Genomic DNA, 12,179 nt, shown 5'->3' with positions numbered 1-12,179 from the left:
GGGCCGGGCTGGCTCCTAGGCCTCTGACCCCTCCTCCTCCCCACAATCCTGGGAACTTGGGGTGAGGGCAGGGCCTGGCCAGTGGTGGGTGGGGCTGGCTCTGAGGGGCCTCTGACCCAGTCTTTTACTCCCTGCAGCCTCCCACCCCTGAGACGGACTACCCTGAGGTGCTGACCAGTTACCCCGAGGAGGACTATTGCTCTTCGGGCTCCTTCAGTGAGCCCGGGCCGGCCTCTCCTTTTGTCACGCCTCCCGGCTGGTCATGCCACGTGGACCCGGAGGGGCAGACACTCTACACCAACCAGTTTACCCAAGAGCAGGTAGGGGAAACGGACAGGGGGCCCAGAGAGTCTCAGGGACATGCCTCCAGCCCTTCCTCACTAATAGCTCCCGGCAACACTGAACTTCGGCTCCTGCTCTGGCTCCAAGCCAGCCTAGGGCACTGTGTCACCTGCACCTGTCCCTCCAGACTCCTTGGGTCTATGTTGGGCTCTGGTTAGAGGGAACCTTTTCTTCTCCTCTCTTGAGGCCACTGGCAGCCCTGACCTTCCCTCTCCCCACAGTGGGTGAAGCTGGAGGACCAACATGGGAAGCCCTACTTCTACAACCCCAAAGACTCCTCTGTTCGGTGGGATCTGCCCCAGGTAACCGACTGGGGAAGGGAGAGTCCTAAGGAGAGAGGCGGGGGGACGGGGTTATATATGACAGAGTCTTCCTCCCCAGATCCCAGTTCCTGCCCCTCGAAGCATCCTCAAATCCAGCCAAGACAGTGAGACCCCAGCCCAGGCCAGCCCTCCGGAGGAGAAGGTAAGGGAAGGGGCGTGCAGGTCCTGGGGTCTGGAACTGGGCCAGGATGTCTCCCCCATAAGCCCCAGCACTAGCCTGGGCTGAATGAACCTGGATCTGGGTCATCTCAGGCCCAGAGGTGGGTCGGGTTGGGAGCTGGGAGGAAATCTCTCTTGCTGCTGCTGCTGTGGGAGCAGGTACCCCACCATCAGCAGTAGCAAAGAGGGTTCAGTGGAGGTCCAGGCCCAGCCTGTGGGGCATTGCTGGCCGAGGGGAGACTAGCCTCGGTCCGCCATGGCTCGCATCCTTAACTGCCTCCTCTGTCCCCTTCTTTCTCTAAGATCAAGACCCTGGACAAGGCAGGCGTGCTCCATCGCACCAAGACAGTGGACAAGGGAAAGCGGGTCCGGTGAGAGCCCTTCTGCCCCCACAGAGGGCAGGGTGGGCCTTAGTGACGACATTCGCTGAGCACTGCCCCTATGTCAGGCTCTGTTCATCCTCAGAGCAACTTTGTAAGAGGTCCCGTGAGGACACTGAGGCACGGAGAGATAACGGGTCCACCTCTAGCAGTCGGGTGTCCCCAAGCTGTGATCTTTTCTTAAAAAAAAATATTTTTATTGATTTCAGAGAGGGAGGGAGAGAGAGAGAGAAAAACATCGATGATGAGAGAGAATCATTGATCGGCAGCCTCCTGCATGCCCCCCACTGGGGATCGAGCGTGTGCCCTGACAAGGAATCGAACCATGACCTTCTGGTTCAGAGGTTGATGCTCAACCATCGAGCCACTCTGGCCAGGCCCCAAGCTGTGTTCTTCAGCTCTGTGTCCTGCTCCCGGGGTGGGAAGGAGGCCTCCCACCAGCCCAGGGCCAGATCCAAGCTCTGCCACCCCCACTCCCATCCCCGCCCAGGAAGAAGCACTGGAGCACCTCCTGGACCGTGCTGGAGGGCGGCATCCTGACGTTCTTCAAGGACTCGAGGACCTCAGCTGCAGTCGGCCTGGTGAGGCCCCGGCCCCCAAGGCGGGGGTCACCCCGTCTGCTCCTGAGTCCTGCGGGTCTTTACCCGATTGGTCTTGTCAAAGGCCAGTTCTGAGACAGTGGAACATAAATGCCCAGTGAGCCAGGCCTTTGGCAAAGACAACAGCAGATTTACCCCAGGACCAGCACCTGCAGCCATCCTGGGCATGGGGAGCTGTCCTTGAGGGCCGACCGCTCCAGCCTCCTGGGCAGGCAGCTGGGGACTAGGTGCTCTGTTTGCAGGGATGGGGGCTGCACACTTTTCTCCTTTCCTCTCCTGGGAGGGCAGGCAGCAAAGGACCCACCAGCCCGCAGGTTCTGTGGTTAAGAAGTTCCAGGATCTCTGGGTTCCAGAAATCCCTGGGCCCCCTTCTCCCAGAGCTGTGACCCCATCCTGTCACTAGAGCTGAGGGGGCTGGTGGACTGGAGTCAGGGTCCTGTGGCAGGTCTGTCCAAGTTGAAGGCTCTCTCCTTCCCTCTCCCACAGAGGCAGCCTCCTAAGCTCTCTACCCCCGAGTACACAGTGGAGCTGAAGGGGGCCTCTCTTGCCTGGGCCCCCAAAGACAAATCCAGCAAGAAGAATGTGCTGGAGGTGAGTTGTGGGGGTGGAGAGAAAGAAAGGGGGCTTACTGAGGCTTGGGGCTCAAACTAGGCAAGTCCCAAGAAGGGGGGGCCTGTGGAGAATTGGTCTGGAATTCTCAGGGCTCAAAGCTAAAGTTGCCCCCACCTTAGGGATCCACCCACAGTATTCCTGGCATCATGGATTCTGCAGTTTCCTCTCTAGAAGCTGAGTTCCCCAGTCCTTGGCCTTGGAGGGTGATGAGAAGTAGGAGGGGTCTCTGGGGGACAAAACTCAGCCATGACTTGTGTCTCTCCAGCTGCGGAGCCAAGATGGCTCAGAGTACCTAATCCAGCACGACTCGGAGGCCATCATCAGCACCTGGCACAAGGCCATTGCCCAGGGCATCCAGGAACTGGTAGGCAGAGCCTGGGGCCTCTAGGGCTGGTAGGGAGGGGATGGCCAGCCAGTATGCAGGGCAGCTGTGCCCACTGTGGGCGGGGTCCTCTACTCAGGCACTGGGAGCTCCATGGCACCAGTGGGTAGTGCCCCTCCCTACAGATGCAGCCCCCCACCCCCAACCCCATCCCGCCCATCCTTATGGCTGGATGGCAAGAGGGCTGCTGAAGAAACAGCCTTTCTTATATGAACCAGCCTCTGAGGTCGGCCCTGCAGGAGGATTGATTCTTCAGGTAGGGGTGGAGGCACATCCTAGAACAGTGATGGTGAACCTATGACACGCGTGTCAGAAGTGACACGTGAACTCATTTTTTTGGTTGATTTTTCTTTGTTAAATGGCATTTAAATATATAAAATAAATATCAAAAATATAAATCTTTGTTTTACTATGGTTGCAAATATCAAAACATTTCTATATGTGACACGGCACCAGAGTTAAGTCAGGGTTTTTTGAAATGCTGACACGCCGAGCTCAAAAGGTTCGCCATCACTGTCCTAGAGGAATGTCCCATTTTAAGGGGCGCAGAAGGAAAAGAAACTATCTGAGAAATATCCGCAGGCTGGAATGACAGGCTGAAACTAGAAGACAAAATTTTTAAGGGTTGAATTGAAGAGTCTACTATTTTAAGGTTCAAAATATCAATTGCATAAGTAGAGATGGGACAGTCCCCCTCTGACAGCGATTCCCTTCGCCTGGAAACAACCTGGGGCTTTTTGAAATCCCCTAGGACCCAATACTGGGTGCGGCATTTGGCTGTATAACTAGAGGCAGGAATCCAGATCCAGGGAGGTGATTCTGGTGTGGTGGTTGGCTCAGGCCCCAGCTAGAACTGCAAGCTCAGAACTGGGAGCCACATACTGAGGAATCCTAACCTAGTGGAGTGTACAGAGTTGCTGAGAAAAATATGGAAAAGGGGTGGGGGTGGGGCGCGGGCAGGAACTGGGACATGGGTAGGGCAGAACAGGAGGACTGCCTCCCAACACCTAGAGAGCTTCATGCAGCTAAGAACGATGAATGTTCTGAGGGCCCATGGTGGAGATGAGGGGAGTTATCCTGGTTAAGGGGAGGGTGAATTTTGTGGGGTCAGGGGTCACCAGGCCAGCAAGGCTCTGCCTCTGAGGCTCTGTGGTTCTAGTCTGCAGACCTGCCCCCGGAGGAGGAAAGCGAGAACAGCAGTGTGGACTTCGGGTCCAGTGAGCGCCTGGGAAGCTGGCGGGAGGATGAGGGACGGCCTGGAGCAGGTGTGCGCGGGGGATGGGGGAGGGGAGGGTAGGGGTACAGGTGGGGGTGGGGTGAAGGGAATCTTTTGGAGGGGGCGGTGACCCGGATGGGGCCTGCTGGGCCACCCCGGCGCCACGGACTGACTCGCCCTTGCATTGCCCGCGGCAGCCGCTCCTGTCCTGAGCCCGGGGGTCCAGGAGAGCGACTTGAGCAAAGTCCGGCAGAAGCTCCTCAAGTTCCTACTCAAGAGGCCCACGCTGCAGTCGCTGCGGGAGAAGGGCTACATCAAAGGTACCGGAGGGGCCGGGAGCGCGGGCGCGGGTGGCGCAGGGGCGGGCGCTGACCAGCCTCTCCCCCAGACCAGGTGTTCGGCTGCGCGCTGGCCACGCTGTGTGAGCGCGAGAGGAGCCCGGTGCCGCGCTTCGTGCGGCAGTGCATCCACGCTGTCGAGGCCCGCGGTACGTGCGCCGCAGCCTGCGGGGCGCGGGGGGCGCCTCACAACCTCCCGACAGGACCCCATGAGGGAGGCCCCTGGGTGGGCGCAGGGTGGAGAGGAAAGGACCGCGAGCTCCGTAGCCGGGGCTTTAGCCGCACCCCACGGAACCCGGGCTGAGCGCCTCCCCTCCCCAGGGCTGGACATCGACGGGCTGTACCGCATCAGTGGAAACCTGGCCACCATCCAGAAGCTGCGCTACAAGGTGGACCACGGTGAGGCCCGCCCTCGCCCGCAGCCCTGCCCCCGGGCCGGCGGCCGCGGAGGGTGCTCACCCCTCCTCCCGCCCCGCTTTTCTCGCCGCAGATGAGCGCCTGGACCTGGAGGACGGGCGCTGGGAGGACGTTCACGTGATCACCGGCGCCCTGAAGCTCTTCTTCCGAGAGCTGCCCGAGCCCCTCTTCCCCTTCTCGCACTTCCGCCAGTTCATCGCCGCCATCAGTGAGTGGGGCGGGGGCGGGGGCGGGGGTGGGGGGGTTGGGGTGCAGCTGGCCGGCCGGGGACCAGACCCCCCCACACCGGGAGGTAGCTCCATGCGTTCCCCTGGCCGAGCCCACGCTTCCCTTCGCCAGAGCTGCAGGACCAGACCCAGCGCAGCCGCCTTGTGCGCAGCCTGGTGCACACGCTGCCCGCCCCCAACCACGAAACCATGCGGCTCCTCTTCCAGCACCTGTGCCGGTGAGTGGGCGGCCGTGGGCATGGGGAGGCGGGGACCCCCACACTCTCCCATCGCTGGGCCCTGATTCCCCTGCACCCCATGCCGCTGCAGGGTGATTGAGTACGGCGAACAGAACCGCATGTCGGTGCAGAGCGTGGCCATAGTGTTCGGGCCCACGCTGCTGCGGCCCGAGACGGAGGAAGCCAGCATGCCCATGACCATGGTGTTCCAGAACCAGGTTGTGGAGCTCATCCTGCAGCAGTGCTCCGACATCTTCCCGCCGCACTGACCCCCGCCGGCGCCGAGGACCGACACTGGCGTTGGCCACTTGTGTCCTGCCTCGCGGCTAGACTCGATTTCTGAGACCCTCCACTTCCCCCCGGTCCGCAGGCCGCGGGGAATTCTGCGCCCTCAGTCTGAGGGTATGGTGACCCTTGGTGGGTAGCTCACAATATGTGATTTTCCCCTCACCTGTCCTGTTTTGGGATTAATTGGGTTCTGTTCTTTATTACAGCGCCACCTCCTGTGTGTGCGCGGGCGTGCACACGAGAATGTCGTGGGGGGCGGGGGGCGGTGAGGGTTGTTTCTAGGATGCCCAAGCCCCTTGTTGGAAGGAGTAATTTGGGTGAGGGGCTTCCTGGCTTCTGCAGGCTTGAGGCCTTAACAGAGACCCTGTGGGCTGGCACTGTGCCCGTCATGAAGCACCTTCCCTGCTGCCGAAACAGGACTGACCCGGGCCTCCAGCGCGGGCAGCTGAACCTGCCTTCCCTCAGGCGCCAGGAAGGAACTTCTGCCCAGCCCTCCCACTGGCTGGCTGTGGACAGTTTTCGCCTGCTTTCTTGTTTGCGGTTCCGGGATTCTGCCCTCCTTGACCCACTTATGTTCTGTGCCAGGGGTCTTCCCCTTGGGTAAATGTGTGCCTGGCACCTGCCACCTGACATGCACCATTTCCACACACGATCCCACTTTACAGATGAGAAAACTGAGGCTTGCAGAGGCAAAGTGACTTGTTCAGCGTCCAGTGGGTGATCTGACTCCCCAGCTCAAGCTCCCCTTATACCAAAGCACAGCCTCGTGGTGGGGTAAAATCAGTCCTTTCAGCTACCCCCTCACCACAGCATGGACTGATGGGTAAAGCAAAAAAACCCAAAAAAACGAAGCTGGGTGGGTTCTGTCTGGGCCTGGGGAGGTACCTGAAGGTGAAGAGGGAGCCTGCCCAGCTGTCCTTCCCTGGGGGGAGGGGAAGTGGCACTAGCAGGAGCCCCCAGCGCCTCTCAGCACTTGGCTGTCAAGTGTGCCTCCCTGGTGGCTGCCTTGCCACTCAGAGCTGGGAGAGGCCTGCAGGATGGAGGGGAGGGGAGTGTAACCCCCACAAAGGCAGTGTGGTCCCCGGGGTCAGCAGCCCCTTTCCTCATGCACAGACCATATCAGTTTATGGGTCTTACCTCCCTGCCCCACCCACCCGCTCGCTCACTCCACAAGCAATAATAGCTAATATTTATTGACATTTGCACCATGCCAAGCGTTTCACTTGGATCATCCTGTTTGTCTCTCACAGCCAATATTTATTACCTGCTCTTCTGTGCCAGACACTGCTCTGGAGCAGGGTGCCACACGTTGCCTCCCTGGTGGAGCTTCTGGGCTGGTGGGTGAGGCTGACCCCAGCCCACCCCTGATGCCAGCGGGGCTTGGGCAAGAGTACAAATGGAGGCCACACCCGTCGAGATACTGTAAACTTACAAATCAAGCTAACAACTGTTCAATAAAATACGTTTTGTTCTCCTACTTTGGCAGATACACTTTCATGCTGACCTGGAAGGCCAGGTTCTGATGTAAACTTGCTCTCAGCCTGCCCCCTGTATCTTCCCACCCCAAGGCCCATCCTGCAAGGAGAAGGTCATGTGCATATATGTGGACACTCCAGCCTATGAGTGCAAACTGCCACACCCCCTGCAACCCGCTTCCCCATGGCCACTCCACCTGCTCCACCCTGAGGGAATGGGCCTGGGGCCTTTGGGCAGTGGATTTTGGGGTCCCGTGTATCAGGAGTGTGGTCTAAAGGAAAGGGCCTACCCTAGGCTCTGAGAGAGCCCCACAGATTCCTCATCCTGTGGGATCCAGGGCAAGGCAGGGACCCCGCATCCAGGTGTAACGTTTGGAACTTGACATGTTAAACACCTGATGACTTGGTTAAGTACATTTATAGAAAAGCTAGGGAAAGGCGCAGGGTCCTCTGAAGCTATGTCGCTGGAGTGTGACTGTCTCCCAGGGACCTGAGATGTCTCTGCAGAAGCCACATTTGAGCCAAACACTAAAGAATGAAGAGGAATTAAGGGAAGAGTGTATAGTCAGAGGGAACAACATAGGCAAAGGCTCTGAGGCAGGAAGGCTTGTGGGGAGAACACATCTAAAGCCATCATGATTAGAGCTAGGAGATCCCGTAGGCATGGGTGCGGAGAGGCTGGCAGGGGCAGAGTGTGCAAGGCCTTGTGTACCCCAATAGGGGTCTCTGGTACCCGCTGGACAACAGGCAGGAGGATCCCTGGGCAGGGATGTCTTAGGAAGTGTCAGCTCAATATGAAGACATTCACACCTCAGAGGCTTCTTACGATGATAAAAGGAGACGTGTGCAGTATACGCGGCCCACAGCCTGGTGCAGGAACCTTCATAAAGCCTCTTTTACTACCTGACTTTCCTATGAGTTTGTTAGTACAATTTATTTTATAATTACTACCTGATTTGTATATTATGTTTTTTTAATCACTGTTACAAGACCACCTTCTTTCACCATACACAAGAATAAACTCAAAATGGATTAAAGACATAAATGGTAGACTTGAAACCATAATACTCTTAGAAGAAAGCATAGGCAGTAAAATCTTGAACAGTTCTCAAAGCAATATTTTTTCTGATATATCTCGGGCAAGGGAAAATTTTTTTTTAAAAATGGTACTACCTACAACTAAAAAGTTTTTACACAGCAAAGGAAGCCATCAACAAAATGAAAAGAACACCCACTGAGTGGGAGAGCATATTCACCAATGATACATCCGATAAAAGGTTAATATCCAAAATTTATAAAGTACCTATAAGATGTTCAATGTCACTAATTACCAGAGAAATGCAAATGAAAACCATAATAAGGTATCACCTCACACCTGACAGAATGGTTATCAACAATAAATCAACAAACAAGTGCTGGTGAGGGTGTGGAGAAAAGGGAACCCTCGTACACTGTTGGTGGGAATGCAGACTGGTGCAGCCACTGTGGAAAACAGTATGGCGTTTCCTCAAAAAATTAAAAGTGGAACTTCCTTGTGACGCAGAGATTCCACTTCTGGAAATATATACAAAGAAACCCGAAACACTGATCGAAAGGCAATATGCACCCCTGTGTTCATTGCAGCATTATTGATAATAGCCAAGATCTGGAAGCAGCCCAAGTGCCCACCAGTAGATAATTGGGTTAAAAAAAAAAAAAAGCTGTGGTTCATTTATACAGTGGAATACTACTCAGCTGTAAAAAAGAAGGAAATCTTACTTTTGTGACAGCATGGAGGACCTGGAGAATATTATGCTAAGTGAAATAAGCCAGTTAGAGAAATACAAATACCATATGATTTCACTTATATGTGGAATCTAATGAACAAAATAAACTAACAAACAAAATAAAAACAGACCCATAGAGACAGAGAACAGAATGACAGCTGTTAGAGGAGAGGGGGTGGGGGGCTGGGTGAAAAAGGTGAAGGAATTAAGCAAAAACAACAACAGCCTCATAGACACAGACAACAATGTGATGATTACCCGAGGGAAAGGGGATTGGGAGGAGGTAGAAGAGGGTGAAGGGAGGATAAATGGTGATGAAAGGAGACTTGACTTTGGGTGGTGAACACACAATATAATGTATAGATGATTGTACACCTGAAACCTGTATAATTTTATTAACCAATGTTACCTCCAATAAATTCAATAATTTTTTAAAAAAAGAAGTCGTCGCATAAGTAGTACAGAGAGGTCCTTGTACCCATCACCTAGCTTCCCCCAGTGGTGACAGCTTACAAAACTGTAGGGCAGCGGCTCTCAACCTGTGGGTTGCAACCCTTTTGGGGGTCGAACAACCCTTTCACAGGGGTCGCCTAAGACCATCCTGCATATCAGATATTTACATGACGATTCATCACAGTAGCAACATTACAGTTATGAAGTAGCAACGAAAATAATTTTATGGTTGGGCGTCACCACAACATGAGGAACTGTATTAAAGGGTCGAGGCCTTAGGAAGGTTGAGAACCACTGCTGTAGTGCATTATGAAAACCAGGAAAGATGGCACTATACAATAACTAGGCTCCAGACGTTACTCGATTTCACCATTTTGTGGATGTGCTCATTCTTTTGTGTGTCTTTGTGTTGAATAACATGACATTTTATCACATGCATAGATTATTTATATAACCACCAGCACAATCAAGATAGAGAATTGTTCTATCGCCTTAAAAGAAATTTCTTATGCTGCCCCTTTATAGGCACAACCTTTCCCCCCTTCCCTAGTGCCTGGCAACCTTGTCTGCTCTCCATCTCTGTAATTGTGTCATTTCAAGAACGATATATAGATGGCATCATAAAATATGTACTTTTTGAGATTGGCTTTCTGCACTCAGCATACCAGTAATGCCCTTAAGATCCATTCAAGTCATTGCGGCTATCAATAGTTCATTACTTGCTATTGCTAAGTAGTATTCCACAGATATGCTTTTTAAATTTTTTTTATTGATTTCAGAGAGGAAAGGAGAGGGAGAGACAGATAGAAACATCAATGATCAGAATCATTGATTGACCACCTCCTGCATGCCTCCCACCGGGGATCAAGTCGGCAACCTGGGCATGTGCCCTGACCAGAATCAAATGGTGACCTAGGTGACCTCCTGGTTCATAGGTCAACGCTCAACCACTGAGCCACGCAGGCCGGGCATCCACAAATATGCTTTTAAAGAGACTCTCCCAGCTGTGTATGGAGGGAGGAAGGAGGGAGACCAGCTAGGAACCCAGGTAAATATCACAAGCCTGACCTCCGTCCTGCCTGGCCTCTGCATACCTCCCTACCGCTGACCGTGGCCCCAGATGTGTTCAGGCCCTAAGGGTCAGGGTTGGTCACAGGGAGCGAGCGATTGGATTGTTGACGCAGAGCCGCCAGTAGAGGGCGCCAGAGGCCTTTTGTCCAAGAGCTGATTCTCAACTGAACCACAGAGAGGGTTCCGGGAGCTTTGGGCCTGCTGTGCGCATGAATCGAGAGAACCCCGGAGTCTTGTACCCCTCCGGAGCCCAGCCCCCAAGTTTCAGTGCAGCCCTGAGCTCCAGGGCCGGGGGAGGAGGCTGACGACGTGTAGTGGAGGAGGAGGCAAGGTGAGGCCAGGACCGGGAGGAGGTGGGCTGGCGAGGTGCGGAGGGAGAATGCTCCAGCTCCCCCACCCCCCACCCCCTACGTCCCAACCCCCACCTCGCCCCCCAGGGCTCACGCTCAGAGGGTAGGGTGTCTCTGAGCTCAGGCCGCCAGACTGGGCCTTGGCGCCTCCGCCAGTCCATCCTTCCTCGTCCCTGATGATTGCCCTCAGGTCCTTGCCCACTTCTCCTAAGAGAATGCTCCCAAGACCCTGGAGCTTGTCACCGGCCTGTCGCGTCTGTATAGCCCTCTCTCACTTGCCTCCCTGCAGCACCGCACCCTCCTGCACGCGCCGCCCGCTGAGTGGAGCTGGCATTTGTGAAGCGAGCAGAGTGGGCCCCTACTGGCCCCGGGCACCTGCTAACCTTAGGGCCAGAAGAGGAGCTCTGCTGCGGTGTTCCGAGGGCCCACTCTCCTCCAAACCCGCGCTGCCCGGTCGCCTTCCGGATTCAGCCCCCTCTCTAGTCCTGACCTTCACTCTGCCGTCTCAGGCTCCTGTTCCCAGGTGCTTGCGGATGCCCTGCAGCTTCCCACCTCCACGCCCTTGCTCCAGCCCTTCCTCTCTGTCAAGGGCCCTTGCACCTGTCCTCCAGCTCCACGTCCACTCCTCGGAGAAGCCTTCCCCAGTGCCCAGCACAGAGTGGGCTAAAGGCGTGCGTTCCCTTCCTCTGTGCTCCCACCTGAGGCCTGTACTTCCTTAAGAGAATCTGTTTCATGTGGCCTTGCTAACAATTTGTAGTTTACAATCTGCCTTGCCAGCGACTTCGCATTCCTCTCTTACTCCCCAGAGCCTCATGCCCCAATTTGGATAAATGAATGAATGCAGCAGGTGACAGATCTTTGACATTCTCCTCCTGTGACCGGCTTCTGTCCTCCATCCCCTCTGATTACTCCTGGGTGGGTTTCTTTGCTCCTCCCCCCACCTCTAAACACTGGTGTTCCACCCTCCCCTCTGCCCGGCTCACCTACACTGACAGCTTTAACTGTTGTCCTTGCTCTAAAGGGCCCCCCATCCACCTCACAGCCCTGAGCCCTGAGTCCCGTGCATACAGTCCTTGTCCTTATGTGTCTTTCCAACTACGTATCTTTCCCACGATAAGCTCCATTAGAGCAGAAATTTTATCTGTATGATCCACTGCTGCACCCCTGGCACCCGTACGTGCTCGGTAAATATTTATGAAATGAATGAATGGGAGACTCTCCCTCTGGGGTCCTGTGAACTGTTCAAATTCAACACGTCCCAGATTCATTTCATTATCTCCTCCCTCCTCACCATGTGCTTCTCCAGCCTTTGCTGCCTCTCTCCTCTCAGTCCTCCAATTTAGAAACCCCACAGTCACCCCAGACATCATCTTTTACTCTCTCACCACTATCACTCAGCCACTACGTTGCCCAGATTCTACCTCCCGTCTTTCCAGCTCCCACACTCACCCCAGTCTCTGGCACACCCCTAATTTAGACCCTTGACAGCACCTGGACCTGTTCAGCTGCTTCTAACTTGGGTCCCTCGCCTCTGTTTTTGCTTTTATCCACATTGCCAACTGG

The 12,179-nt window shown here is 55.1% G+C and overlaps 1 protein-coding gene and 1 long non-coding RNA gene across 8 annotated transcripts in view; one reads left to right on the top strand and one right to left on the bottom strand.

Moving 5' to 3' along the window:
- ARHGAP27 (Rho GTPase activating protein 27) overlaps positions 1-6,978 on the top strand; it is a 31,178-nt gene extending 24,200 nt beyond the window's left edge. For 4 of the 7 annotated variants that reach the window (XM_059670465.1, XM_059670466.1, XM_059670470.1 and 1 more), the window contains 14 exons: positions 138-320; positions 564-644; positions 724-807; positions 1,128-1,195; positions 1,695-1,785; positions 2,290-2,394; positions 2,681-2,779; positions 3,957-4,062; positions 4,211-4,333; positions 4,402-4,500; positions 4,673-4,750; positions 4,842-4,976; positions 5,108-5,213; positions 5,305-6,978. In XM_059670465.1, the coding sequence (XP_059526448.1) occupies positions 138-320; positions 564-644; positions 724-807; positions 1,128-1,195; positions 1,695-1,785; positions 2,290-2,394; positions 2,681-2,779; positions 3,957-4,062; positions 4,211-4,333; positions 4,402-4,500; positions 4,673-4,750; positions 4,842-4,976; positions 5,108-5,213; positions 5,305-5,482 (1,536 nt within the window). In that variant the 3' untranslated portion in view covers positions 5,483-6,978. The remainder of the gene's footprint in view (positions 1-137; positions 321-563; positions 645-723; positions 808-1,127; positions 1,196-1,694; positions 1,786-2,289; positions 2,395-2,680; positions 2,780-3,956; positions 4,063-4,210; positions 4,334-4,401; positions 4,501-4,672; positions 4,751-4,841; positions 4,977-5,107; positions 5,214-5,304) is intronic. The other 3 variants (XR_009449259.1, XM_059670469.1, XM_059670468.1) reach the window with 3 other exon arrangements.
- Positions 1-12,179, bottom strand: part of LOC132218786 (uncharacterized) — a 449,343-nt gene that overhangs the window by 355,926 nt on the left and 81,238 nt on the right. The gene's annotated exons all lie outside the window — the stretch shown is intronic.

This window comes from Myotis daubentonii, chromosome 16 (assembly GCF_963259705.1).
Source record: "Myotis daubentonii chromosome 16, mMyoDau2.1, whole genome shotgun sequence".
NCBI classification, from domain to species: domain Eukaryota; kingdom Metazoa; phylum Chordata; class Mammalia; order Chiroptera; family Vespertilionidae; genus Myotis; species Myotis daubentonii.
The sequence above is the reverse complement of the archived record's forward strand: the minus strand, read 5'-3'. Positions and strand labels throughout refer to the sequence as shown.